Source organism: Strigops habroptila, chromosome W (genome assembly GCF_004027225.2).
Source record: "Strigops habroptila isolate Jane chromosome W, bStrHab1.2.pri, whole genome shotgun sequence".
NCBI lineage: Eukaryota > Metazoa > Chordata > Aves > Psittaciformes > Psittacidae > Strigops > Strigops habroptila.
Genome location: NC_044301.2, coordinates 551,221 through 577,632, shown reverse-complemented (window position 1 = coordinate 577,632; position 26,412 = coordinate 551,221). Strand labels below are relative to the sequence as shown.

The 26,412-nt window shown below is 45.8% G+C and overlaps 1 protein-coding gene across 1 annotated transcript; it reads left to right on the top strand.

Annotated features, from left to right (window-relative positions):
• Positions 1-1,177: 1,177 nt before the first annotated feature.
• On the top strand, positions 1,178-25,175 carry LOC115601764 (transitional endoplasmic reticulum ATPase). Its single transcript, XM_030472148.1, has 17 exons — positions 1,178-1,369; positions 7,073-7,184; positions 7,568-7,740; positions 9,682-9,824; positions 13,000-13,130; positions 14,785-14,916; positions 15,390-15,492; positions 16,478-16,611; positions 16,854-16,989; positions 18,039-18,151; positions 18,711-18,875; positions 18,984-19,106; positions 20,200-20,412; positions 21,691-21,999; positions 23,701-23,856; positions 24,217-24,371; positions 24,782-25,175. Exons 1-17 carry the CDS (start codon positions 1,353-1,355, stop codon positions 24,885-24,887), a joined length of 2,421 nt encoding a protein of 806 aa, XP_030328008.1. The 5' UTR covers positions 1,178-1,352; the 3' UTR covers positions 24,888-25,175.
• The last annotated feature ends 1,237 nt before the right edge of the window (positions 25,176-26,412 follow it).

Below are 26,412 nucleotides of genomic sequence, written 5' to 3'. Positions count from 1 at the left end.
AATTATGTAAAACGATTCTTGGACAACTAATGAATATGTATGACATTTATCGTAAATGTAATGAATATGTACGTTAAGCAAAAATATAATCACAGTCTGTTTGATGCTTAAATGGGACACGCATTAGGAGGAGATATCCCCTGTGTCTCCCAGCACTGCAATAAAGAATACCTGCTTGTCAACTTAAACTTCGTTGGCGAGTTCTTAAGGAGTTCTACAAATCAGGAGAAAACAAGGGAGCGCCTGTCAGTGCCAGATGGTTGAGAACAGGCATCAGACACATCTGATTCCCCCTGATATAAGCAGGGTTAGGGCTGAGGGTGCAATACCACTTGGCTTCAGCAATGTTTCTGGCCCTAAGGAAATGTCACCCAGGTGGGGATGCTCAAACGGACCAGGAAGCAGTGCTTGGAGGGCAGCGAGTCATGGAGGGATAGCCAGCAGTGGGGCTGTTTCAGGTGGTTCAAGGGGACTAGAGCTTCGAACCCCTGATAGGGCAAGGGCTATGCTAGGACAAGTGTCTGGGAACATGAGCCCTGCGGGGGGGGGGGGGAACGGAGTAAAATATCGGGGAAATGAACACCGCGGGCACCTTCGAGTGGAGAGGAAGGGCCAGGGTCCCGCATACACCCTTTCACCCGAGGGAAAATGAAGCCTCTGGAGCGTATCCCCCCAAAGCCTCACCGAGACCGTCCCGAGACCACCCCCAACAGGACCAAACCAGGCCCGTTGCCAGCATCCACGCGCGCAGCCCAACCGAATGAACCGGATGTGGTCAGCGCACTCCGGCTGCTCCCCGAACACCCGCCTCTCGCCCCTCCTCATTGACTGCAACCTTCCCCGTGCGTTTCCCTTTCCTCGGGTGCAAGCGAGGCGAGGCTTGCCCGGATGGCGTTATGGTAGGACTTTCAGCCTGGATTTTCCCATTGGTGGATTTTTGCCATTGACTGCCCGACCTATGTCACCCTGTAGAACAGCCGCGGCAGGGGCAGCGCTGTGATTGGCTGACGAGTATTGCGCTTCGCTCGCGACGATTGGGAAGGGAAAGGAAAAGAGAGGGGCAGGCGGAGGAGGGAGAGTTCTCGTTCTTTTTTTTTTTTTTTCGTCTTTCCCTCACTTCCGTTTCCTCGATTGGCTGAGGTGCTGGCCGGGCGGAATTTCCGATTGGTCAGCGTACGCTGTTGCTAGGCGGGTGCGACATCACGAGACGGAGCTTCCTCTTCTGATGAGTCGGCTCTGAGGTTCAGTCAGCGTGAAGCGTCCAGTTCTGCTGCTGCGAGCCTGCCCGAGATCCGCAGTTGTTCGCCCGTTGTTTCTCGACTCCTCTTCGCCCCTTTTCCTCCCCCAGCACCATGGCCTCAGGATCCGAGTAAGTGGGCCGTCCGCTGGTAGGCCGCGGTCTAGGTCCAGCTGTGGTGGTGCTGGGCCTGGCTCGGCCTACCTCTCCTTATCCCGCATCCGCGCGGTGCTGCTCAAACCGGGCCTGGCGGAAAGCTCGATCTGGCGTTGATACCGCTGTGTCATACAGGCTCTGAGGAGGTGGGGGTGGGGCCGGGGCCGGGAGGGGGATGGGCCGCTCCTTGCGCGCGCCCGGCCAGGCGTGTGCCCGCAGGGGGGGCTCAAGCGCTGCTGCCCCTGCCCCCTCCCTCGGCCGGGCCTCCCCGGGAAGTGTCGAGTCATGAGGGGGGTGAGGCCTGGCTAGGTCGGGCCTCCCGCGGGGGCCTTGGCCGTGTCTCCGCCCGGGGCTGTCCTGCCTGAGCTAGGCCTCAGCCAGGGAGGGCTTTGTCTTCTAAGTTCCCCGAAAGCGGTGGAGAGGCACATCCCGGCCTCCTCCCCACAGGTCCGTAGCGGCCCTCCGGTCGGGGCTAGAAGTCACTTGGTATTAGAAGAGGCCAGATATGCTGTGCCGGGCTGGCCGCTGTGGCAGCCGAGGCAATCGGCTATGTTTTCGTTTCCAGAGTCTTGCCTCACTGTTTTCAGTTCCACGCTGAGGGTCATCTTTTGTGCTCCTTAAAAATGAGTTGAGTAATTCTGATCTTTCAACTCCCAGCCTATGTGTGCAAGCCACTTCATTGCCCTTTGAGAGGAGTAAAAATAGAACCTAAAGAGAATTTCCCAAATCCAAGAATATATCAAGTGACTTGTTGGCCTTGCCAGAGGCACTTTCAGTCCCTTTAGCGTCCGTGGTTTATCTTCTTTCCTTTTGCAACTCCTGCAACTTAGACCTACTTGGTCCTACTAAATCAGTTCCAGCAACGTGTGCCAAAAATTTAGTGTCCCTGATAGAGCTTGTGATGGAAGTGATGGTTTCAAAGGTGTATTTTGAGTCTGAGCGAGGTGAACAGTTTCTTTAAAAATAAATTTCTACTTTTGCAAAGTTGTTCTCACCATGTAGGAATCAACTGGAAAACATTTGCCTTTTTAGTTGTAATTTTTGGGTCATTGCTGTTGGCAGCCATCTTGCTGAATTGAGCTTTAGCACAGAGAGTAGCATTGCAAGAGCTATTAGAGTGTGGTTTCTGAAGAGATTCTCATCTTCTGTGTATACCTGTCTGAAACTGAGGACTTGGCATTTTGAAAGTGGGTGAACTCACTGCTTGGTTGTTACGTGCTGTTTCAGTAAGTGGCTGCAGTTGTCAGATATTTCACTCATTTGCTTCAATGCATAAAATGTTTTATGGATTTTTATTTATTTAATATTTACCTGGGGAAAGTAGTTCAGTCTGTAACATGGATGTTCAGGGCGGTAAGAAACTGCTGTCAAGTTTTATCTAGGAAGCAAGTTCATGAGGGTGTTGATAAAATGGCACACCAGCATACAAAAGGCATGACTTTTCACTTTTGTTACTGAAGCTGGAACCATTTTGAGTTGGTGAATTTTCATTGTATATTTAGCATAGACTTGCAGGAACAACTTAATTCCCTACTTCATGTGGAGCTTTGGCGATTGGTAGTCATTTTCAGAAGAATCAATAATTACTTTCTGATCTTACTCTTCATACTGTCCACCACAATGCATAGCCTCTGGGCATTACTGTATGCTGAACAAGGGGAGCTCTGGCACAGAGATAAACAATGAAGCGATGTAAGTTGTAAAATGTCCCTCCCCACCTCTTCCCTGTGTCAAATGGGGCTATTGGACTGCTTTACTGAGAGAGAAAAGGGGGCCGAGAATGGAAACTGAGAACCCATTATTGTTGGTCTTTAGGGTGAGTACATATTTGCTTCAGTTTTATTGAAGTCTTACACTTTAATATGCGAGTTTGGCCATTAGCTGTGCCATTATGTCCTCTTCTGGCTTCTCTCTAGGGGCAGGCTTGATGCAGGCTTTGAATTTCCTTTTAATTCCAAAACAGCTCTAAAGCTACAGTTTATGTTCAGTTTACCTCTGTTGAGTTAGTGAAAGAAAGTGTGTGAAGGAGCTGACAAAAGGGGTGAGTAGGGGGATTTGCACCAGGCTCTCTGATGGGAAACTTATTGAGGAGCTTTAGAAATTTCCTAGGTTAGCTCTGTCCTGCTCTTTGCTGAATTTTACCAACACATGTAGGAAAGTTGGCAGGAGAAAACCCCAACCCATGCCTTATACTTTCCTGCTTAGTATTTTCAGTTTGGGCTCTCCTTTCCTGATGCATAGATATCAGGGATTGTCTGAGCGTGGTTGAGGTGCACAGACATATTTTCCTTCATCATCTCAGTTACAGCATGAGGAATCCCCAAAGAGATGCAATGACGGCAAATGCTGATGATAATAATATTCTGAATTGCTACTGGAAAATGGACAGTGCTTCTCTGTCCAAGTCCTTACACTTGTCTGTAGGAGAAATAACATCACTCTCCTGTGTAGCTGTCATGTAATTTCTTAACACCTTTGTTTCTTTGTCTGCAGAACTATCAGGCCAGATAACTGAAGCTGACCCCACGCATATAGATGTATGCATGCTGTCTCTTGGAGAGTTTTATTCCATTTTTTTAATGCCTCCAAGCTTTTCACAGAATCATAAGGGTTGGCAGGGACCTCTGGAGATCATCTAATCCAACCCCCCTGCCAAGGCAGGGCCACCTAGAGCAGGTTACACAGGAATGCGTCTAGGCAGGTTTAGAACGTCTCCAGAGAGGGAGACTCCACAACCTCCCTGGGCAGACTGTTAGTGCTCTGCCACCCTCAATATAAAGAAGTTCTTCCTCATGTTGAGGTGAAACTTCTTGTGTTTCAGTTTATGGCCGTTGCTCCTCATCCTGTTGCTGGGCACCACTGAAAAGAGTCTGGCACCATCTTCCTGGCACCCACCTTTGAGATATTTATATGCATGAATGAGATCCCCTCTCAGTCTGCTCTTCTCTAGACTAAACAGGCCCAGCTCCTGCAATCTCTCCTCATAAGAAAGATGACCAGACCCCTGATCATCCTTGTGGCCCTCTCCAGGAGCTCCTGGTCTTTCTTGTACTAAGGAGCCCAGAACTGGACACAGTACTCCAGATGTGGTCTCACTAGGGTTGAGTAGAGGGGGAGGATCACTTCCCTCGACCTGCTGGCCACACTCCTCCCGATGCACACCAGGATACTATTGGCCCTCCTGGCTGCAAGGGCACACTGCAGGCTCATAGTCAACTTAGCATGCACCAATACTCCCAGGTCCTTCTCAGCTGAACTGCTCTCTAGTAGGTCAGCCCCCAACCTGTACTGGTACTTGGGGCTCTTCCTCCTCAGGTGCAGTACCCTACACTTGCTCTTGTTGAACCTCATTAAGTTTCCCTCTGTCCAGTTCTCCAGCCCATCAAGGTCCCACTGAATGTATCAGCCACTGCCCCAGCTTTGTATCATCAGCAAACTTGCTGAGGGTACACTCTAGCCCTTGATCCAGGTCATTGATAAGCAAGTTGAATAAGACCAGACCCAGTATTGATCCCTGGGGCATGCCACTGACTACAGGACTCCAACTGGATTCTACTCCGCTGATCACAACCCTCTCAACTCTGCCATTCAGCCAGTTCTCAGTGCACCTCACAGAGAGAGAGAAAACTACAAAACTATAAAAAAACCCCAAACCAACAATAAACACAAGTGATGCACAATACAATTGCTGACCAATACCTAGCCCAACCCAAGCAGCAATCGGTCCCTTCCGGGTGACTCCCCCCAGTTTCTCTACTGGGCATGACGTGCCATGGTATGGAATACCCCTTTGGCTAGTTCCGGTCAAGTGTCCTGTCTCTGCTTCCTCCTGGCTTCTTGTGCCCCTCCTCACTGGCAGAGCATGAGAGACTGAAAAGTCCTTGATCGGGTAAGCATCACTTAGCAACAACTAAACCATTGGTGTGTTATCAGCATTGTTCTCGGACTAAAGCCAAAACACAGCACTGCACCAGCTGCTAGGACGAAAATTAACTCTGTCCTAGCCGAAACCAGGACACCTGACAATGTGTTGTTTTCAGTTTTCTTATTGCGCTTTTAGTTTTCCTAGAAATCCCAGAACTTTTAGGGCTTTACCAAGACCACATATTAGGTTGAAGATGGAATTCACGAGCTCCTTCTGGATGTATCCTGCAGTCTTTCCTGTGTCTTTTTGGGTTTAGAGAATGGATCTGTAACATCTCATGTGGTCATTGAAAGGGATGGATGTCTATTTCTTACCTCTTGCACTCTTTAATGAAGAGAGGAAAAAGGCTGGCAGTCCTGGAAAGACATGTTTTACAACTCCTCTTGTTGTTAATTTAAAATAATGTTGCCTCTCATTTTTGACACGTTTCCTATGCTACCAGGGCTTATGCAAAGCTTGAAAACTGTTTGGAAACAAGCTGGTTGCCCTCATAAGTTTGCTTGGTGGTGTTCCCCCTTTTACATGACAGAGAAAGGAGTCAATACCATGTAGTCTGTCTTGGAAAAACCTCTATCTTGAGGGGTAGGGGGATCTTGGTTAACATAACACTCTCTAGGTATGTCGCCTCTCTCTGATATACTTTTAAAAATGCAGCGAGCATGCCAAGTGATGCATTGTTGCCACAGTCTGTTTTCATGCTGTGTAGCTGCTTGCTCTGCCACTTTCACTCAAGGTTTGATTTCTTCTGGTTATTTTGTCCATAAAACAGGGAAATTGAGCCAAAGTGTATGGCCAACACCGATGTCCACAAAGCTTCCTACTCTTTGCTGATGCTTGCTGCTTGCTTAGGACAAAGGAAGACTTTATTTTTTCTTTTTGATGAGAATCAAACCAAACCATGTGAAGTTTTCTGTTCTGACCTTAGTCACTGGCACATCTGGACTACTTTGAGAGAGTAGTCAGATGCCCACCAGGGGAAGTTACAACAGTCTGCTGCTGTTGTGGCTGGCTAATGTACAACTTCCAGGAGCTCCTTGGGAATCAGTTGGTTCAAGTTTATATTTATTTCATTAAGCGAATTGATTGCTGTATTAGATTTTGAAGGAAATAATTTAATTTGCCTTTCTTCCATTTCCTTGCTGTTTGATGTGCTCCATTTTGTCAAGGCAAACGAATTATCTGTCATATATCTTGTGGCATAGTGGACTAGAGCTGCAGTGACTCCTGTGAAGGTATTATGGAAAGGTGCTTATATATATTAAATAATCATGAACACTTGAATATTTCTACTGGCTTGCTAGGTTTAACTAATAGGCATTGACAGGCTAAACTCTTCCTGTCAGGGGAGCTGCAGCATTGTCTTTTAATTCCCCTATTTATTTGGGATTTGACATGAAATAGAATTGAACTTTTGTTTTGGTGGTGGTGGTTACATGTGATTTCAGATGAGTCTGACTAATTCTTTTGGGCAAAACATCTTACAGTCAGCAACATCTCACTGGTCACTTCATAGATAGCTTCATAGCTGTTTCCATTTGAGGCTAGTAGTTATATTTAGTGACAGGAAATATTCTGCTTTGAACTCCTGAAACTGATGCCTAGGAATAATATTCTCCTTTGTCTTACAAACAATAATAGTTTCTAAAAGACAAGACAACAAAGAAACTGGTAGAAAATGGAGAACAAAACAGTGGGGTGGCTGGAAAGGGGGAGCAATATTACTTGGACTCATTAACTTCTGTTTTCTTTGCCAGTTCTAAAGCGGATGACTTATCGACTGCAATTCTGAAGCAGAAGAACAGGCCAAATCGGTTAATTGTTGATGAAGCCATCAATGAAGACAACAGTGTTGTGTCACTGTCCCAGGTGTGTCATCTATAAAAGCAAAGCATTTAATCTGGTAATATGCAAGCTGTTGCTGTCTATTAACTTGAAATGTAACTTTGCAACATGAATCTAAGTATTTGTGTCAGAAGCTGCAGCAGTTACAAGTGAGGGAGGTGGGTTGTCTTGTTTTCTAACACTCTTCCATGATAAAATATATTTTGATTCTCAACTTTTAGGTTTCAGATGAATTTGTGCCCTTAGTCTGGCTTCAGGATTAGCTCTTGACTGGTGTAGTGGGAGCCTCTGATTTTATAGATCTAGTATATTGCTTCCAAGATGTAATTCTACAAAGTCAAGTAACTCTCCTTCAAATGCTTGAATTCTTGTTTTGTCAAAAGCTTGTTCTATGTTATTGTTTACAGGCAAAAATGGATGAATTGCAGCTGTTCAGAGGAGACACTGTTCTGCTAAAAGGAAAGAAGAGGAGAGAAGCAGTCTGTATTGTTCTGTCAGATGATACCTGCTCAGATGAGAAGATTCGCATGAATAGGGTTGTTCGCAACAACCTGAGAGTGCGCCTGGGTGATGTGATCAGGTGAGGACTAGTTTGCTAACTGTTGCATATCCCTGGGTGTCCTAAATAATTTGTGCATTGGCTCCGAAATGATTTGGTTTGTAGCAGAGACAGGGCCTGCAGGAAGTATTCTTATGCCTTCCAGAGGAGATCACCGAAATGTGTTCAAGTGTGTGTCTTGCAGATTAATACTAAAAAGTTTATGCTAAAGATTCTTGAAGTCTCTTTGGGACCTTCACGAGCCCAGGTCCTGTCATTAAATTAAGTTGTTCAATTACCCCACTGTTGTCACAGTCATCTTCCCAAATTTACATTGTCAAATGAATTCACAAGTTTTTCTTGTCTAAATTTTTTATGTCTACAAAGTTAACTGTGAAAGCTGTAAGCAACATTGTAATTGATCCCACAGTATGGTTAGCTCAAGCACTGAGCTGCCCTATGACAAACAGAAGTTAAAACTTGCTAGAAGTGACAGAAACATGAAGCAGTCAAATAGCAAGATTAAAAGTCCTCTAGGGTTGTTTATATTCCAATTTTTGTTATAAAATAATTTTAAAATTAGGAATGCTTTGACAGTGTTGCAGGAATTTTGTGCAGCGCTTGCAGAAGGTAGTGGGAAAGCACTGAAGTATACATCTTGGCTTACAGGAGGCAGATTCCATTCTATGATGGGAGTGTGGAGGCGGGAAACGTGAGCATTTCTTAAACATAAAAATGCTAATTTGCAGGCTTAAATATGTGAGGGCTGAACATCTTCCTAATCTGGAATATTGTGCATGTTCTGGGAAAATTTGAGCCTGGTTTCTGACACTAGACTTCCTGGGATGATATCTGGAATAATCTTTAAATGCCAAATGTGTTTCATGTGAACTTTGTAGAAGAGAGGAACAAGTCTGTTCCACCCATCTCTCTACCACTAGAAAATGCAAGTTTTAAACACCACTGTAGTTGGAACAGAACAGTGCTTTGAGCCAGTCTGTGGATTTAAAATAAAGGTGAATCCTTACTTTAACCTGATGTGACATTACTGTTGGAATAATTTCTAGTGACAGTTGTGCTCTCCCCTTCTGTGCTGGGACTGTCTGTAGTGGTTCTTAGCCTTCCAGATGTGTTACTGATTGTCTTAGCTTTGTTGCAAGGGTCAGAAAATTTTCATACCTCTTACCCTCAAAGTTTTTCTTGCTGATCTTTAAGTACTTACTGTGTTACTTTCTGTGGCCTGGTTTCTGCCAAAATCCAGGCTCATGCGTCAATTGCTTCCTGCTTGTAGTCTGTCAACTTTTCCTTCTGGGGAAGTCTGTCTTTTCCTTTACTCTTCTGCTATATCCTCTCTGTAAAGCATGTGGTAAAAGAATCTGTTAAGAGTCTCAAACAAAGTAGCATATGAAAGTTGCATGCTCAGCTGCAGTTCCATGTAGGCTTTTTTTAGCTGTCAAACCCAGTTGAGCTTTCTGCCTCTGCCACAGCTTGGTACTCTGAGGTGTCGCTACAGTAGGCTGTTTGCCTACACTGTAAAATAATAGCTGAAATTTTGATTTAGAGAGAGACCCAACCCTGTACCAACCCTTACGGTTGGTTCAGCAGTAGCTCCTTGTTGAAACAAAAGTTAGCTCATGACTCTCACAGGTCTTGAGGCTGCATTAGTAACTTGTAAATGTGCTTTGGGGATGGTGAGGGGGGCTACAAAAGAGCAGGGAGTAGGAAGAAAGTATGAGACTCCCCAGCAGTTTTGGATAGGGCTGAGAGGAGTGAAGGAGTTAAGGCATGTGTTGTGAAGACTAGTGCTCTGATGGGCATGATTTTTGCCTTGTCAGCATTGTTATGCAGGCAGGAAGCCTCACCAGGGCATTGGAGGGGCTTTGCTGGCATTTGTACTGGCTTGGGAAGGGACATCACTGTCTTTTCCAGACTAGGATATATGTCCAGGATGATATGGTTAACTGGAGTTTTCTTCTGTTGCAGCATCCAGCCTTGCCCAGATGTGAAATATGGCAAACGTATACATGTGCTGCCAATTGATGACACGGTAGAAGGGATCACAGGGAATCTGTTTGAAGTCTATCTCAAGCCGTACTTCCTGGAAGCATACAGACCTATCAGGAAAGGTAATAGCACCTGTTATTGAAGTCCTGAAGGCAGCGAGTGTGAGCTAGTCCTGAGACTGAATAAAGAGAATTTCTAGAAGCTTGCACAGATCTCCACAAAGCATTACACTGACATCTGAAACATGAGACTTTCCTGGTGTTGGTTTAGTTTTTTCCTAATCTTCAGAAGAAAGGGTAATATCTGTTGCTGGCTGGCAGAGCAGCTTGATAGTTCTCCTACAGTTCTTTTGCTACATGGGATGGGAGAGCATCAGAAAAGGCTCAGGTAGAACTCAGTTTAATGAGATTTTTCTCCTGAGTTGCTACCACTTAATGGGATCGTGGAGTTGCCCAAATATTAATCAGTTGGCTGGATATGCTAGCTGGCACCCTGACTAAATTCACTTTTTCAAAGTAATTTAATAACTGAGAGAGTGCATAAAAACCAAATATACTTTTAGAGTTGTGCTAGTAGCACTTCTGCTGGAACAAATAGATCCTAATGGTGGAGTTCGAGATCCTTAGGGCAGCAAGGAGGGTGTGCAGCAAGCTGGCTACCCTGGACTTCAGGAGAGCGGATTTTGGCCTCCTGAGGGATCTGCTTGGTGGAGTACCATGGGATAAAACCCTGGAGGGAAGAGGGGCCCAAGAAAGCTGGTTAATATTCAAGGATCACTTTCTCCAAGCTCAGGAGCGATGCATCCCGACAAAGAGGAAGTCGGGCAGGAACACCAGGAGGCCTGCGTGGATGAACAAAGAGCTCCTGGACAAACTCAAGTGTAAAAAGGAGGCCTACAGAGGGTGGAAGCAAGGACGGGTAGACTGGGAAGAACATAGAGAAATAGTTGGAGCAGCCAGGGATCAGGTTAGGAAAGCTAAAACCCTGACAGAACTCAATCTGGCCAGGGACATTAAAGACAACAAGCAAAGCTTCTATAGGTACATCGATGATAAAAGGAAGACAAGGGAAAATGTGGGCCCTCTCCATAAGGAAATGGGAGACCTAGTTACCTGGGACATGGAGAAGGCTGAGGTACTCAATGACTTTTTTGCCTTGGTCTTCACCAGCAAGAGCTCCAGCCACACTGCCCATGTTGCAGAAGGCAAAGGCAGGGACTGGGAGACTAAAGAATCACCCACTGTAGGAGAAGATCAAGTTTGAGATCATCTAAGGAACCCGAAGGTGCACAAGTCCATGGGACCTGATTGAGATGCATCTGTGGGTCCTGAGGGAACTGGCAGATGTAGTTGCCAAGCCATTATCCATCATATTTGAGAAGTTGTGGCAGTCTGGTGAAGTTCCTGCTGACTGGAAAACGGGAAATATAACCCCCATTTTTCAGAAGGAAAAAAGGAAGACCTGGAGAACTACAGGCCAGTCAGTCTCACGTTGGTGCCTGGCAAGATCATGGAGCAGATCCTCCTGGAAACCATGCTAAGGTACATGGAAAATAAGGGGGTGATTGGTGACAGCCAGCATGGCTTCACTAAGGGCAAATCCTGCCTGACAAATTTGGTGGCCTTCTATGATGGGGCCATGGCATTGGTGGATAAGGGAAGAGCAACTGACGTCATCTACCTGCACTTGTGCAAGGCATTTGACACTGTCCCGCAAGACATCCTTGTCTCTAAATTGGAGAGGTATGGATTTGATGGATGGACCACTTGGTGGATAAGGAATTGGCCGGATTGCTGCACTCAGAGTTGTGGTCAATGACTCGATGTCCAAGTGTAGATCGGTGACTAGTGGTGTCCCTCAGGGATCGGTGTTGGGACCGATCTTGTTCAACATCTTTGTCAGCGACATGGACAGTGGGATTGAGTGCGCCCTCAGCAAGTTTGCCGACGACACCAAGCTGTGTGGTTCGGTTGATACGCTGGAGGGAAGGGATGCCATCCAGAGGGACCTTGACACGCTTGTGAGGCGGGCCAGCACAAACCTCATGAAGTTCAACAAGGCCAAGTGCGAGGTCTTACACCTGGGTCAGGGCAATCACAAGCACAAAATATAGTCTGGGCTGAGAATGGATTGAGAGCAACCCTGAGGAGAAAGACTTGGGGGTGCTGGTTGATGAGAAGCACAACATGAGCCAGCAGCATGTGCTCACAGCCCAGAAAGCCAACCATATCCTGGGCTGCATCAAAAGAAGTGTGACCAGCAGGTCGAGGGAGGCGATTCTTCCCTCCATTGCGCTCTCGTGAGACCCCACTTGGAGTACTGTGTTCACCTCTGGGGGCCCCAATGCAAGAGGGATGTGGACCTGCTTGAGCGAGTCCGCAGGAGGCCACAAAAATGCCCTGAGGGCTAGAGCACCTCTTCTATGGAGACAGGCTGTGAGAGAGTTGGGCTTGTTCAGCCTGGAGAAGAGAAAGCTCTGGGGACACCTTATAACAGTCTTCCAATACCTAATGGGGGCGACAAGAAATCTGGAGAGGAACTTTTGGCAAGGGCCTGTAGGGACAGGACAAGGGGGAATGGCTTTAACCTGCCAGAAGGGAGATTGAGATGAGATCTTAGGCAGAAGTTCTTCCCTGTGAGGGTGGTGAGGCACTGGCACAGGGTGAAGCTGTGGCTGCCCCATCCCTGGCAGTGTTCAAGGCCAGGTTGGATGGGGCTTGGAGCAACCTGCTCTAGTGGAAGGTGTCCCTGCCCGTGGCAGGGGGTTGGAACTGGATGAGCTTTAAGGTCCCTTCCAACCCAAACCGTTCTGTGATTCTATGATTCTAATACAGTATAAACACCAGTTGAAGTTATGCGGGTTCTATAGCCCAGTTTAGCCAGGAGTCATAGCGCAGTATTATATATAATTCTGCTTCTGGAGGCAATTAGTAACAACTAGTTATAACAACTTTTTTTTTATTAAGTTGGGGCTTTTTGCCTGTTTTAGAAATGTTAAATTGAAACTAAATGGAAAAGAAATGTGATTCCTTGCCTTTGTGTTCTATTTAGGCAGTGTTCTTTTCTGTTGTTTGCTGGTATTGTTTGCTGTTTGTTTCTGGATGAAATTTGAGAACTTCCACTGCTTCATGTGCTTGGGTAGTTACAGTACATTCAGCTTTTGAATTTAAAATGCAGAGCAGCGTTAAAAATGCCAGTAGTGTATGCCTATGTAACCCACTTCCTTGTCCTCTGTGGCTGCTAGTAGTATAAGGGTTGACATTTTGCAGCAGGCTACTGAAGTGTGGGGTTTTACAGGTGACATCTTCTTAGTGCGTGGAGGGATGCGTGCAGTGGAGTTCAAAGTGGTGGAGACAGATCCAAGTCCTTACTGCATAGTAGCTCCAGACACAGTGATCCATTGTGAAGGAGAGCCCATCAAACGAGAGGTGAGCAGAATCCTGCTGTGTGGTTCTACTGAATCCCCCCATCTGAAATCTGTTTTGGTGACAGTCCTTGAGAGCAGCAGTGTTTGCAGTTCCTGTTTTGGCATTTTGTGTATTGAACATAACGATTAAAATGTCTGGTTTCAGGAGATGAGCTGCTGCTGAAGGTAGCCAGAGAAATGTGCTTCCCGTATCCTTCCTTAGATGCTGAGATAGCATCAATGCTTAGGTTTGCTAAAGAGATGCTATACTTTGGCAGCAGCTGGCTTTGCATCTGCTTCCAGATATCTCATTCTGTACTTAGATACATCTTTTAATTCCAAAGTTCCCTCAATCCATAGCAGGGAGGGCTTACAATGTTGCTAAATTTCATGCCATGTGAAAAGAAAGCAATTAGTGCTTTTTCAGTGAGAAACTTGAAATCTCTAAATGGTTTTTAATATTTTTATTTATTATTATTCCCCCCAGTCCCTTAAGGTATCTAGCTTTGAGTGTACCAAGCTTGAGGCAGCCTGAGTGGATTGTCTGTCAGGTCTTGGCCACCTTACTGTTACAGAGTAGGAAATCTCAGAGAAATGAGCCAAGGTGGTTGTATACTTCATAAAGTAAGTTCCTTTTTACTACCTGCAAGTACCTGCAAGACTGGGCACTGGATGAGTCCAGTTTGGGTTCTTCAGGACACAGCAGAGACAGATGGGATCAAGTTCAGCCAAGGAATGAAGGAGGAGCAGCTGAGAGAGTGGGTTGATGCAGCATGGAAAAGGGAAGGCAGAGGCAGGCTTACTGGCAACTGCCTGATGGGAAGGGGTAGATAACCAGGCTCTTGAAAGAGTTGTGTCCAGGGGCAGGACTAGAGGCAATGGCACAAGCTGGATCAAAGGAAATTCCCAATAGATATTAGGAAAAAGGCTTCCCCAAACCCTGGAGCAAGGCCCGGAGAGGGCAGGAATCTCCAGACCTGGAGATCTTCAGTGCTTGATAGGGCCAGACCCTGAGCAACCTGCTTCGAAGTAGTAGTTCCTGTTTGTGGGGCTTGGACTGAAACCTCTCTGAGATTCCAGGCTGTGTTGTTTTATTATTTTAGTGTGGCCTAATGTTACAGATAACGAAGGCCAGTAGAGATCTGGACAGCCAAATGAATGGATACCAAAAGAGTTGGTTACAGTTGGTCTTATCTGCACATCTGGATCTTAACATTTTCTCTTAATTTGAGTCAGTCCCAAAAGAAAACACTATGTTGGGGAACTCTATGGTAGCTAGGGTATGTCAAGTAATTAGAAATATCACTTAGAGTTTAAAGAATAAGTATATTTTATACTGGGCTTCATTGTCTATTGTTATCTTTGTTAGCCACATCAGAGGGTCTCAGAGCTTGTTTTACGCTGGAGTCTGTAGGGAACCTGGCAGTAGAGGCTGTTATTCAAGAGGGTATGCTTCAGTGAGGTGTAGGTACATGCAAGCATTTCCCTTTGCATGTCTGGGAAGAGAGAGCTAAGAAACAATTGTAGAAGACACCAGGAAGACTTGAAAGTGAGAATCTCAAGACAGCAAAGAAATGGCAGCGAACAAAAACCCAGATTCCTGGGTTCTGTAGACTGGAAGGGGTTGTTGAGCTATTGTTTTCACTCAAATGTTTAATGTATTTCCTTCTGGGTAGGATGAAGAAGAGTCACTGAATGAAGTGGGTTATGATGACATTGGTGGCTGCCGGAAGCAGCTGGCTCAAATCAAAGAGATGGTGGAGCTTCCCCTCCGACACCCTGCACTCTTTAAGGCCATAGGGGTGAAGGTAAGTCCTCGTGTGCACCATGTGGGTGAGTGGGCTGGCCCTTGTGGATGACTTTTGATGTCAGAGGTTTATGAGGTATTGGGAGGGGAAGAAGTAATTTGGGTGTTGTTGGTTTTGGTTTTTGGTTTTGTGTTGGGATTTTTTTTGGGGGGTGGGGGGGTGTTTGCTTTGTTTTGTTTTAATGCTAGTGTTAGGAAAGTATTTCCTTACATGTTTTGGACACAGATTAAAGTACTGGCAACTTGCAAAGCAGAGGGATACTTTGAATCAGTGCTGTCAGTTATTGGCAAGATTTTTGTTTGTGTCATGCAAAGTAGTAAGGGTGTTGATGAGCAATGCTGGGATGGCAGCTGTTGCATGAGTTTACATCACAATTTTGGACTGGCTTTATCAAATGCTTGCTATCTCACTATGAAGGTACTTAGACATTCAGATACTAGCTCTCCACCTAAGTTCTTTGCCTTTGTCCTCAGCCTCCACGTGGGATCCTGCTGTATGGTCCTCCTGGCACTGGTAAAACACTGGTTGCCCGAGCAGTGGCCAATGAAACAGGGGCTTTCTTCTTCCTGATCAATGGTAAGTTTTGTGGCTGCTTTGGCCCCAGGTCTGCTGTGTGCTCATTCATCTATCTCATAATGAATGGTATTAATAGGGCTTGAAGAGCCACATATTCTCCCTGACATCCTTCCTTACCTCTTTGAAGTGTGCCTCTGGGGATACTTGGAGGCCATTTGTGTGGAAGTATCTGTAGCGGCACCTCCCTTAAGCTTGATTTGTTTTGTAGCAGGCTGGTTGGAAAGACAGCTTTGTGATACAGGGACTTGGAGTTTGTCTGGTTGAGTGTTCATTTATGTTGGTGAGGGCAGAGCTGGGAGTGAAGTGGGTGAGATTATTCTATATGGGTGCAGGACACTAGTTTCTGTTGCTGTCAGCATGTTGTATTCAGAAAAGGAGTAGTGCTGGTTTTCTTTTCTGATTTCAATCACTTAGACCCATGAAAGTGAAAGCAAAAGGAGTGCATGGCACAGCATAGCAGTGAGCAGTGGTAGGGAAGTGACTTGCTTCGTATCTCAAGATATCAGATGCAAATGGACTGTTTCTAACCATATGTTGCTCTTGTCATATACTTTCCAAGTGTGTGGAAGGCATGCCAATGAGCCAGACATTACTTTAGACATTTGTTCTTCTATTGCGTAATAAAAATAACATTGTCAGAATTAATGACGCGTTCTCTGTCTGCTGGTCCCAAGCCTAGAGCTGCAGGCAGTGTTGTAGACTGAGCTGGTATGAATTGGCGAGTTACTTGTAATGAAACACTCTTAGTACCTGCCTGCACCAGTGGCTCTGCAGCTGGTGCACTTTAGTCAGCTAGTGGCTTTGCACTCCTGAGGGTCAGGTTTCTTTTTCTCAGATCTCTTAGAAGCATACTTCTCTCTTCATTTGCTTTGGCTTGAAATATAGATACTCCCATGTGAACATTGTACTAAAAAAAAATTCAGCTGCATGCCTTGGGGCTAGCTGCCTCTCTTCTGGGTGCCACAGTGCTGTTATTCTTTTTCAGGTCCTGAGATAATGAGCAAGCTGGCTGGTGAGTCTGAGAGCAACCTGAGGAAAGCCTTTGAAGAAGCAGAGAAGAATGCTCCTGCCATCATCTTCATTGATGAACTGGATGCCATTGCTCCTAAGAGAGAGAAGGTAAAGAAAGCCTGTAGAAAGTAAAGGAGTACATCTTTTTTGGTAGCGGCTGGTATGAATCTGCATTTGGCTACAGCATAAAGTAGTATTTAACTTAATGCTTGAGTTCAGTTGGGTGTCAGAAGTTGGATATTGGAAGAATCTGATCTAATTCATGTCTGTTGTGTTGGTCTGCTCTGGTGCAGTACTAGCTCCTGTGCTGTGTTTTAGAGCTTTTGGTCTAATCATTACTTTCTCCATAGACACATGGAGAGGTGGAACGTCGCATAGTGTCTCAGCTGTTGACTCTTATGGATGGACTGAAACAGAGAGCACACGTGATTGTCATGGCAGCTACCAACAGACCGAACAGCATCGACCCAGCACTCAGGCGATTTGGTAACCACGATTGCTTTTTTTTTTTTTTTTTTTTGTGTGTGTGTGTGTGTAATAGATACTTTGTTATGAGCTATGCTTCAGGGGCCTTGGAAAGATTGAGCAGAAATTAATATTAAACATCATCTGTGTGTTACATTAAACTATTGAATTGTCTCCAGCTACTTGTTTGAAATTCGTTTCTAGGCTTCCAACCTTTGGTATCATTTTCTGTGCTTTATTAGGTTAGAACTTGTAGAAATAACGCAATACTTAGAGGATTGCACACTTTTTCACTTTATCAATTAAGTGAGGCTATTTCAGGACTAAACACTTAAGGGGTTGTTCATGCCTCAGGTTGCAGAAGGCTCCGAATTGTCCAATTCCTCTTTTGATTGATGAGAAGTCTGGTAGTTTCTGAGATTCAGGTTTTTGAAACTTTGCAGTGTGAATGAATGTCTGTTGTATGATCAGTTGGTAAAGTCAAGTTTGCGGGGAAAAAATGGCCTCTTAAATGTGTAGTGAAGTGTTTGAATGCACAACTATGGCTAGAGGAAAATGATAGGTGTACATACCTTAGTTAATATTGCAGTAATATGTAGGTTTCCTGCCTCCCCAGATATTGGGGCAGTTCATATTTTTCACCACTTTGGGTACTGCTATGAAACTTCTGAAAAATTAAGTCTTGGTATTTGCGGACCTCTGTGCTGAGGACACAAAGGTAAAAATAAACAAAAATGTCTCATGGTATGTTGGTTAGGGGAAGCATATTTTCTATAAATGAGTCTCGGGGGAGGGGAAACAAAACAAAAATCCTCTGTGTTTATATAATCTTGAACTCTAGTTCATATAGTAGTCTCACTTTCCCTAAATGGTTAAAGCCTTTCCTCCTTCCCTAATCTGACTCTGCTACTGTGCTGATAAATGCTGCAGAGAAACTCAAAGCTCTGGCATTTTCTGAAATCATATGTGTTTGTGGCTCATCATCATGTTCCTCTGTCAGAGGAAGGCAGCAGCTGCAGCACCTTTAGTTCACAGAATCAGCAGCTCAACATATGTTTTGTATTCCCCAGGTCGTTTTGATAGAGAGGTAGATATCGGTATCCCAGATGCCACTGGGCGCCTGGAGATCCTGCAGATCCACACAAAAAATATGAAACTGGCTGATGATGTGGATCTGGAACAGGTGAGTAGCATGCTATTAGGAAAGCTTGTCTCTGCTCATTTAGGACAGCATGAAACTGGGCAAGTGTATGATCTCTGGGCTTCCTTCTAACTGGTTTACCAGTGACCAAAAATCCTCACTTGCTAGTGAAGAATGGCATGGCCAAGTGAAACATGTATCAGTCCAGTCTGGAAGTGCCTGTCCTCCTGGGTTTGTTTGCTGTGGCATTTTCTTTAAAAATAAAGCAAGCCTCAAACAGTGCTTCACAGAGCTGGGTGAACATTGTGGTGATACTGGATGGTTACTGTAATCTCTGTCCTGAATGAAGAACTGCAGTCCTTAGGGTTATCTTTCTGCACACCATCTGAATTCCAGTTGCAGCTTTGATCTAAATAGGAGGTGGAACGGCAGTGTCTTTGCCTGTTAAATATGTGATGGCACTTGTCTTGAATTTGCAGCAGAGCACTGATGCTCCTGTCCTCCAGAGTTTTGTTGCACCTCTGGGTGAGTGACCAGAGCATGCATTACCCTTGCAGAGTGCTTGCTTGTATCCCTGTGAGTCATAATGCTCCGCTTTCAGGTGGCGAATGAGACTCATGGCCATGTTGGTGCTGACTTGGCTGCTCTTTGCTCAGAAGCTGCTCTTCAGGCTATCAGAAAGAAGATGGATCTCATAGACCTAGAAGATGAAACCATCGATGCTGAAGTGATGAACTCGCTGGCTGTGACCATGGATGACTTCAGGGTAATGCAGGAGTGCCCCTTTCTTTTGGGTGCAGTGTCTAATTGCTTATCTGAAGTGTGTGAACATAACGTGTTAGAATTTATATAATGCTGTTTCTTCTAATGATAGTGGGCTCTGAGCCAGAGCAACCCTTCTGCTCTTCGGGAGACTGTGGTGGAGGTGCCACAAGTTACCTGGGAAGATATTGGTGGTCTAGAAGATGTAAAGAGAGAACTCCAGGAACTTGTACAGGTAGGGGTTTCCAACAGATTTTTGCCTAGTCAGCTTGAAAAATAATTATAATAATAAAATTCAGAACCTCTTCACATTCCTGTTTGGGCTGTGAACAGGGTAAATGCAGAGTTTTTATGGTGTTTTCTTGTAATGGACTGAAAATACCATGCTGTTCCATCTTAGTGAACTTAGGCAGAGGAAGGTGCTGGGAAGCAGCATTGGGCTTTCCTTAGCTGAGTCTACAGTGACATCTTGGGTGGGTGTTTTGCTACATGCAGAAACAACAGCAGTTCTGGTGGAGACCAGCAGTGGGGACCACTGCTGAGAATCCTGTTACGTGATGGCTTTATATGCCAGAAAGTGAATGAAAATTCTCATACCAAGAGCCTCTGAAGTGCTTTCCATCAGTGTTAGCATAGGGACAGGTGAGAAGTAATTTTGAAGCCTTCTATGAAAGGAGAGGCTAGAACAAAGTCATGAATGGTCTGTGGAAACTTCTAGTGCCTGCCAATGTTGGGTGGTTTGGGTTTGATACGTCCCTGCTTTCAATTGGCACTATAGAAACAGCCTGTCTGTGAATAAAAGAATCTACTTTTCAGTCTTAATTTTCTGGTGTTAAAATCATCATATATCTCTGACCTTATTGCAGAGAATAAATGCTCACATCAGACATCTTGCCTATCTCTGGAGGGCAGAGCAAATAGGTTAGATAATGAGCTGTTCCCTTTTGCTTCTGCAGGGCAGAGTGAAGCTGGGGTTAAGTGTGCTGGAAAACTACCTGAACTGGTACTTAGTTCATAGGTCGAAGTAGACTGTTTAAGGCAGCTTTGCAATTTAGCTGTGGCGCTTTTCAAACCAATGTCCATTTAAAAATTCCAGTGGCACCGAGCAGGCAGAATCTTGTGTTTAACCTACCAGAAATATCACAGTGTTTCTGGTAGGAGCAGAAACAAAACTGATCTAGTAAAAGATGTCCCTGCCCATGGTGGGGAGGAGGTTGGACTAGATGATCTTTGAAGGTCCCTTCCAACCCAAACCATTCTGTGATTCTAAGGTACAGACCTGTTCTGACTCATCAAGAGAGGTTTTTGTTTGTTTTGTTCCTCTTCAGTATCCTGTGGAGCACCCAGACAAGTTCCTCAAATTTGGCATGACCCCATCAAAAGGGGTTCTGTTCTATGGGCCACCTGGCTGTGGTAAGACGCTGCTGGCCAAAGCCATTGCTAATGAATGCCAGGCAAACTTCATTTCCATCAAGGGGCCAGAATTGCTCACCATGTGGTTTGGCGAGTCTGAAGCTAATGTGCGTGAGATCTTTGACAAGGTAAGTGTATCTTCTACTCCTTATACTACATTTGTGCTGAGATACCCCCAAAACATTGTCTCTGCTGCACCTGTCTTACTGGCCTAGTTCTTTGTGTATTTTGTTTTCCCCACTTGCACCAAGAGCAGAGGCTGCTTTCCCGATGTTTGTTAGGGAATTAATTCTCTTTGGCAACATAACTATTTAAATGGTTTCCTCCTGCTGTAATTTTTATCTGTTGTTACAGGATGATAAATGTCCCAGTGTCTTAGCAGTGAGGCTAGCATTAGGATGGCATAGATATTCTCCACATCCCTGAAAACTTACTTTGGTGCCTCATTAACCATCACCTACATGCTTTCAAAACATGCTACGGGTTCTTATTTTTCTGTAGTTGGACTTACATGATCACTGTAGGTCCCTTTCAACTGAAATATTCTATTCTATTCTATTCTTGTCTTGCAATATATATAGCTTAGAAAGGAGCTCACTCCTACTGCCCAGTTCCCCCATAGATAGCGTGACCTCCTGTCCCAGAAGGTACCTGCATGGATTATCTTGAGAATCCTCACTCCTGTGGTCAGAGAAGGTGATGAAAGCAAAAAGAGAAAAAATTTAAATTGAGAGGGAACCTCAGAGGCCATCTGGTCCAGCTGTTTATCCAGAGCAGGAAGACAACTTGGAAATTGGGGCCTCATGTTCTGAACATGTGCTAAGGATGGAGAATCCCTGATCTCTTTAGGCCTTGTGCTAGTGTTTGAGCTCTTTCTGAAGATTTTTCCTTATTTCTAACTGGATTTTTCTTTGCAGCCATTTGTGCCTGTGGTCTTTCCTCTTTTTACTGTGCATCTTGAAGAAGGATCTGGCTTCCTTTTCCCTATAACTATACATTAGATAGCTGAAGACAGTGATTGGATTTCCCCCCTCCATTTCATATATCTCACCTACTGATAATTGAGTGCCTAAATAACCAGACGTCCCCAGATCTTGCAGGGGGAGTTCTGGTCCAGGCAGATTAGCTCCAGCTTTCCTTCTAGGCATTGTAATTGCCACCCTTCTGCTTGTTTTACAATACTCCTAACTTCGGGGAAATTCAGCTTGTTGTTCAGGAGACTTTAATTGAGGGTTTGTGTGGCAGGAGACTGTTCTGGAGCAGTTCCTTCAAGCTCTATTTGAAGCAGCAATGCTCTGGTACTCCCCTGAGCTGCTTTAATGGTAGAGTAGGCTTAGTGTGATATCAGTGTGCTCTTTGCTGGGTGGTATTAACATGGAGTAATAGTTTCCATTTGCTTTTTGCAGGCCCGCCAAGCAGCCCCTTGTGTGCTCTTCTTTGATGAGCTGGACTCCATCGCAAAGGCTCGAGGTGGGAATATTGGCGATGGTGGTGGTGCTGCAGACCGTGTCATCAACCAGATCCTGACAGAGATGGATGGCATGTCCACCAAGAAAAATGTCTTCATCATCGGTGCCACCAACAGGCCGGACATCATTGACCCAGCCATCTTGCGCCCCGGCCGCCTGGATCAGCTCATCTACATCCCTCTGCCTGATGAGAAGTCACGGGTGGCTATTCTTAAAGCCAACCTGAGGAAATCACCAGTTGCCAAGGTAGGACCTGCACCCTGACCATGTCTGGCTTGGGTTTGCTGTGTGCTGCATGTGCTCCTCACAAGCTGGGGAGAGAGTAGAGGGCTGGTGATTGCTCCATCCAGTACAGAGCTGGGAAGCCTTCAGTCCCTGAAGGATGGAAATTAAGAATTAGGGGGAGGCTTGAGCTCTGAGACTAGGTATTAGGTGCATAAGCATAGCAGGTCTTTATCATATAGCAGAGTTCCGCCCATGATGTGGAAACAGGAAAGCCTGTTATGGCAAGATGAAAAAGATTCTTGTACTCTGAAAGAAAAGTAAATGTAAAAAATGGGTAGAAAATGGAAATTGAAGAGGAACCATTGGAGTTAATTGTTGCTGAACTCTATCATAGGCAAGAGCTGCATCCCTTGCCTGGGGAGCAGGCAATAATGCAACTGATAGTTAATCAGGAAAAGCAGTCAAGTGAGAGCTCAAGCTTTTTTATGCTAAGCTTATCTTTTTAGGTGCTGTTGGGAGGGAAAGCTTCAAAGGAGGTCACAGTACTACTCCCTTGACTGAAGGGAAGGAGAAGGAGGTTGGTTATCTTGGTCTGCCTGTGGCCCATCTCCATTTCCAGTCTGACAGTGTTTCATTTGACTCCTAATGCTGAGACCTGAGCAAATCGTATCCTAAATCCACACGTCAACCTGTCTCTTCTTGAGGGCAAGCAGTGCAGAAGCATTCTCCCCCTCTACTCTGCTCTTATGAGACCCCCCTGCAGTCCTGTGTCCAGCTCTGGGGCAACAATACAAGAGGGACATGGAGCTGTTGGAGTGAGTCCAGAGGGGAGGGCATGGAGATGCTTTGAGGGCTGGAGCACCTCTCCTATGAGGAAAGGCTGAGAGAGCTGGGCTTGTTCAGCCTGGAGAAAAGAAGGCTCTGGGGAGACCTTATTGCGGCCTTCCAGTACTTAAAGGAGACCTACAGGAAAGATGGGGAGGGACTCTTTCTCAGGGTGTGTAGTGATAGGATGAGTAATGGTTTTAAAGTGAAAGAGGGTAGATTATATTAGATATTAGGAAGAAATTCTTTACTACGAGGGTGGTGAGGCACTGGCACAGGTTGCCCAGAAAAGCTGTGGCTGCCCCATCCCTGGCAGTGTTCAAGGCCAATTTGGATGGAGCTTAGAGCAACCTGGTCTAGTGGAAGGTGTCCCTGCCCATGGCAGGGGGTTGGAACTGGATGATCTTAAGGTCCCTTCCAACCCAAACCATCCTGTGATTTACAGCTGCTTCGCAGGGTCTTGCTGGGTGTGTGGGGAGCATGGCCTGCCTTTCTATGTGGTTAAGCTTTTTCCCTAAAAGCAAGAGCCTTTTATCAGCTCATCTTTTCCAAATTGGCCAAAGTTAAAGCAGCATGTTGATACCATGGGATCTAAAGACACCCCTTTGTCACATGAGGGTGTAAGGTGTAAAGGATAAGCATCTCTTGGGTTTGGGGGTTTTTTTGGTTTTGTTGGGTTGTTAGTTTTGTGTGTGTGTTTTGTTTGGGGTTTTTATTTGTTTGGTTTGGATTTTGTTGTTTTTTTGGATTTTGGTTTTTTTGGTGGTGATTTTTTTTGTGTGTGTGTGTGTCTCTGCTTGCTTTTTGGTGGGTTTTTTGGGTTTTGGTTGGTTGGTTTTGTTTGTGTGTGTGTTTGGTTTTGGTGTTTGGTTTTTTTTTTGTTTGTTTTTTTATTAGGATGTTGACCTGGATTTCTTAGCTAAGATGACCAATGGCTTTTCGGGGGCTGACCTGACAGAAATTTGCCAGCGTGCCTGCAAACTGGCCATCCGTGAGTCCATTGAGAGTGAGATCAGACGAGAACGCGAGAGGCAGACCAACCCTTCTGCCATGGTGAGTGGGGCACTCTGAGCTTTCCATGAGACAAGGCAGCCCACCTCTGCTCATGCATGAGGCAGGATGCATTTCTGTCTATAATCCTCAGATAGGGATGAGTGGGCTCTCAGCATAGAGCGTGGAGCTGGAGCATTTTGTTCTCATCTTGTGGGTGCTTGAGGCCCTCCTGGGGTGCCTCATTGTCAGCATTGCTCAGAAGGCCCCTGCTGCAGCTGTGACTCAGTCTGCTACAGTGTCCCTCTCCAGCCCCTGCTTTGGTGGGTGTTGGAGCATCCTGGCCTAGAGGGAGGATGTGAGCAGCTGTTGGGCCACAGAGCTCAGGCACACAGCTCACCTGGGCCCTCTGTCCCGCTACAGGAAGTGGAGGAGGATGACCCAGTTCCTGAGATCCGCCGGGATCACTTTGAGGAGGCCATGCGCTTTGCTCGACGCTCTGTCAGTGACAATGACATCAGGAAATATGAGATGTTTGCACAGACTCTACAGCAGAGCCGTGGCTTTGGCAGCTTCAGGTAACCATAGGGGGAGGGCAGTATAGCTCAGCCAGCCCCAGAACAGAGTACTGAGGCAGCTTTCTGCTGGATTCTGGGTAACAAATTCCCTCTTCCACTGCATTTTCCCATTCTCCCCAGCATGTACAGCAGCTAGCTGAGCATGTAGCAAGTGTAGGCTGTGCTGCAGGTTGGTTGTAGCTGCTCTATTAGTGCTCCTGAAGTCCGTCAACCCTTTCTTCCTTTAACATGAGTGACATCCAGCAGCTGTTTAAGCCTTTTGTGTGACCTGCCATAAGGCCTTATCCCATTTCTCCTGCCTGTCCTACTTGGCACTGGGGTGTTGGTGTGGAGGGGAGGGGATTGTGCTGAGCTTTTTGAGGAGGCTTTTGAACAGCGTCTCTTCTCCCCTTCTGCACCACTGCATACAGGTTCCCATCAGGTAACCAGGGCAGTGCTGGTCCAAGCCAAGGCACAGGAGGCAACAGCGGGGGCAACGTGTACAGTGAAGACAATGACGACGATCTCTACGGTTAACTTGCTGTCCTCTGTGGACCAAACTCCACATCAGGCCATGTTGTACAGGAAAAAAATCCAATGTTCAGTGGACTCTTAGCTTCTTCATTCCTCAGTTAGAACGGTGTAAGCTGCATGTCAGACTTTGTATGGGGAATGTTTTCTGCAAACACAAATCCAGACCAGTGTTCAGTTGGGAGGCAGACAGTGCATTAACAAGGAGGGGAACCAACTTAAATTCTCAGAAATTTCTGTTTTAATTTATGTGGCAGAATCAGCAGCTTTAACAAAGAGTATAATGCTAGCCTGAAAAAAAAAAAAAAAAGAAAAACCACAAAAAAAAAACAAAAAAAAAAAACCACAAAACAAAAAAAAAAAAACAAAAACAAAAAAACCCCACAAAAATAATAAAAAATCCCATGAAGCTCTAAGTAGGCCCTGGCAATTCCTTTGTGGGGGACTGGTGCAGTGTAGTTTCTGCTGCCTGTTAACCCTGTGTCTCACATGCTATCTGAGCACCCCTCAGTCTGGTAGACCCCATCTATGTGTGCTTCCCTGGTACATTTGAGGTTGCTCTTCATTCTTATGCCTCTTAGCCCATTAACAGAAGAAATTGGTTTGGCAGTCTTTCTTCCCTGCCCTAATTGACAAGAAGCACTAAGTAAGAGAGGTAGCAGGTATCTCTTGCTTATCTGATGCTGGCCCTGAGCTGTCAGGTCTCCTGCTGGTTTGGCTCCTCTGCAGCAAAGGACTTGTCTAGCAATCCCTGTGTAATCAGGGATGAAACGTCGCCCTCAGCAAGTTTGCTGATGACACCAAGCTGTGTGGTTTGGTTGATAGGCTGGAGGGAAGGGATGCCATCCAGAGGGACCTTGACATGCTTGGGAGGTGGGCCAATGCCAACCTCATGAAGTTCAATCAAGCCAAGTGCAAGGTCCTACACCTGGGTCAGGGCAATCCCAGGCACAGCTACAGGTTGGGCAGAGAAGAGATTCAGAGCAGCCCTGCAGAGAAGGACTTGGGGGTGTTGGTTGATGAGAAGCTTAACAGCCGGCAGTGTGCGCTTGCAGCCCAGAAAGCCAACCGTATCCTGGGCTGCATCAAAAGAAGTGTGACCAGCAGGTTGAAGGAGGTGATCCTGCCCCTCTACTCTGCTCTCGTGAGACCTCACTGGGAGCACTGTGTACAGTTCTGGTGTCCTCAATGTAAGAAGGACATGGAGCTGTTGGAGCGAGTCCAGAGGAGGGCCACAAGGATGATAAGAGGGCTGGAGCACCTCCCGTATGAAGCCAGGCTGAAAAAGTTGGGGCTGTTCAGCCTGGAGAAGAGAAGCTGCATGGAGACCTCATAGCAGCCTTCCAGTATCTGAAGGGGGTCTATAAGGATGCTGGGGAGGGACTCTTCATCAGGGACTGTAGTGATAGGACAAGGGGTAATGGCTTCAAACTTAAACAGGGGAAGTTTAGGTTAGATATAAGGAAGAAGTTCTTTACAGTGAGGGTGGTGAGGCACTGGAATGGGTTGCCCAGGGAAGGTGTGGATGCTC

What these genes read in the sequence shown, in the direction of transcription:
- LOC115601764 (XM_030472148.1), top strand. An exon ending in CGCCTGGGTGATGTGATCAG is followed by an intron (nt 7,741 to 9,681) that starts GTGAGGACTAGT and finishes CTTCTGTTGCAG; the next exon opens with CATCCAGCCTTGCCCAGATG. An exon ending in GGAAATCACCAGTTGCCAAG is followed by an intron (nt 22,000 to 23,700) that starts GTAGGACCTGCA and finishes TTTTTTTATTAG; the next exon opens with GATGTTGACCTGGATTTCTT.